Below are 1658 nucleotides of genomic sequence, written 5' to 3' on the forward strand. Positions count from 1 at the left end.
TGTAGTATTTTGATTATTTATCACACAAATAATGTCTATTTACAATTGCAAATCGTAACCCATTGAGCGATGGAAAGCACCGGCTTCAACGATGGCCAACTCGCAGCGTCGTCGTCGTCTGCTTCCTCCAGTGTTACGGTGCTCCAGTATTTGTTGCAAACCTCCGTCGACGGTACTCCGGCTGGCCGAACGGTTCAGATTTATGCTTGTTCACAACCTGGATGTAAAAAGCAGTACCTGAACGAGGGACACCTAAAGGCGCACGAAAAGTTCCACTCCAATGTTCCACCGGTGCGGTTATGCGACTCCCCGCCGGTGGACAACCTACCAAGCGAACGCAGCGGACTACAGTTTCTGCTGGAAAACGAGCATATGGAGTTGTTATACGAAACGAAGGACGATGAGGGGGACGAATGGTGCTATGAAGAAACCCTAGAGGAAGAATTCATTGACGTGAATGATTTTTTGTGCGGTTCCGAAGAACAGGCGGTTGAGGATGACCGCTTGCTGTTGGAAAACGAAGACGAGCTCGGAGTCGAACAACTAGACATTTTAGGCACACCGAAGGAACAGAAAGTATCCTCCTTACGAACACGGAACTACGCCTGCCAGTGGCCCGGATGCCGGCACACGTACATAAAGTCTTCCCACCTCAAGGTGCACCTGCGGAAGCACACCGGAGAGTTGCTCTTCGCATGCCACTGGCCCTCGTGCGATATGCGATTCGCGCGTGCAGAAGTGTTGAATCGCCACCTGCTGTCGCACACCTGTAAGCGAAAATTCGACTGCCGGTGGTGCAGTTTTACGTTTTACCGGCGTGATCACCTTCAGCAGCACCTGCGCCGACACAACATGCCACACGAAGAGTGCCGACAGTTTATGTCGGAGATTGAGCCAACCCCAGCGAAACAGCAATCACTTTTGCGATGCAGAAACAAGGAATCGAACCGTGCGGGCCATGGCGCTGTGGATCCTTCGAATCGACCGCGCAACTTTCACTGTTCGTACGAAGGCTGCGAAAAGACGTACTTCCGCCAGAGTCACCTGAAGGCGCACGAATTGCTGCACGAGGGAGCGCTACCGTTCCGCTGCCCGTGGGAAAACTGCGAGCAGGTTTTTGCGCGATCGTTCGAGCTGTCCCGGCATCGTCGGAAGCATACCGGCGAGCGCAAGTTTGTGTGCCATATCTGTCAGCAGGCGTTTATGCGTTCGGACCATCTTTCGTGCCACGTTAAAAGGCACACGTTCGGGGCGGTAAGCGTAACACAGCGCTCCCGATTGAGTGTAAGAGAATTAATTTTGACCCTTCATTTCCCTTTTCAGCCTGCTGGCCAATGACACGACACGAAGGACGATCCGTAGAGCTCCAAAGTTCCTTCCACATTATTTTACTGAGTTAGGTTGTACGCAAATAATCAAACCCCTGTCGTGATACGTTATATTCAAATAGAATAACTAACAACAAACAATATGGCAAATGAGTCCCTTTCGTTCATTACCTTACACGTAAAGTATTCATCAAATGGTAATAGAATCTTATTTTGAGGCGCGAAGCGTACACGCTGTTGCCTAAATATGTCTCCAATGGAATTGGTGTTTTGGGCGTACTCGTGCGTTTCGATCTTGATAATGCGCGGCCAAGCGTGGAGTAAACAAAC

The 1658-nt window shown here is 50.4% G+C and overlaps 1 protein-coding gene across 1 annotated transcript; it reads left to right on the top strand.

Annotated features, from left to right (window-relative positions):
• LOC128276417 (zinc finger protein 304-like) lies at positions 1–1424 on the top strand. The gene is made up of 2 exons (XM_053014880.1): positions 1–1254; positions 1324–1424. The coding sequence occupies exons 1-2, from the start codon at positions 70–72 to the stop codon at positions 1336–1338; spliced, it is 1200 nt and encodes a 399-aa protein (XP_052870840.1). The 5' UTR covers positions 1–69; the 3' UTR covers positions 1339–1424.
• Positions 1425–1658: the final 234 nt, after the last annotated feature.

This window comes from Anopheles cruzii, unplaced genomic scaffold, assembly GCF_943734635.1.
Source record: "Anopheles cruzii unplaced genomic scaffold, idAnoCruzAS_RS32_06 scaffold01139_ctg1, whole genome shotgun sequence".
In the NCBI taxonomy this organism is placed as follows: Eukaryota; Metazoa; Arthropoda; class Insecta; order Diptera; family Culicidae; genus Anopheles; species Anopheles cruzii.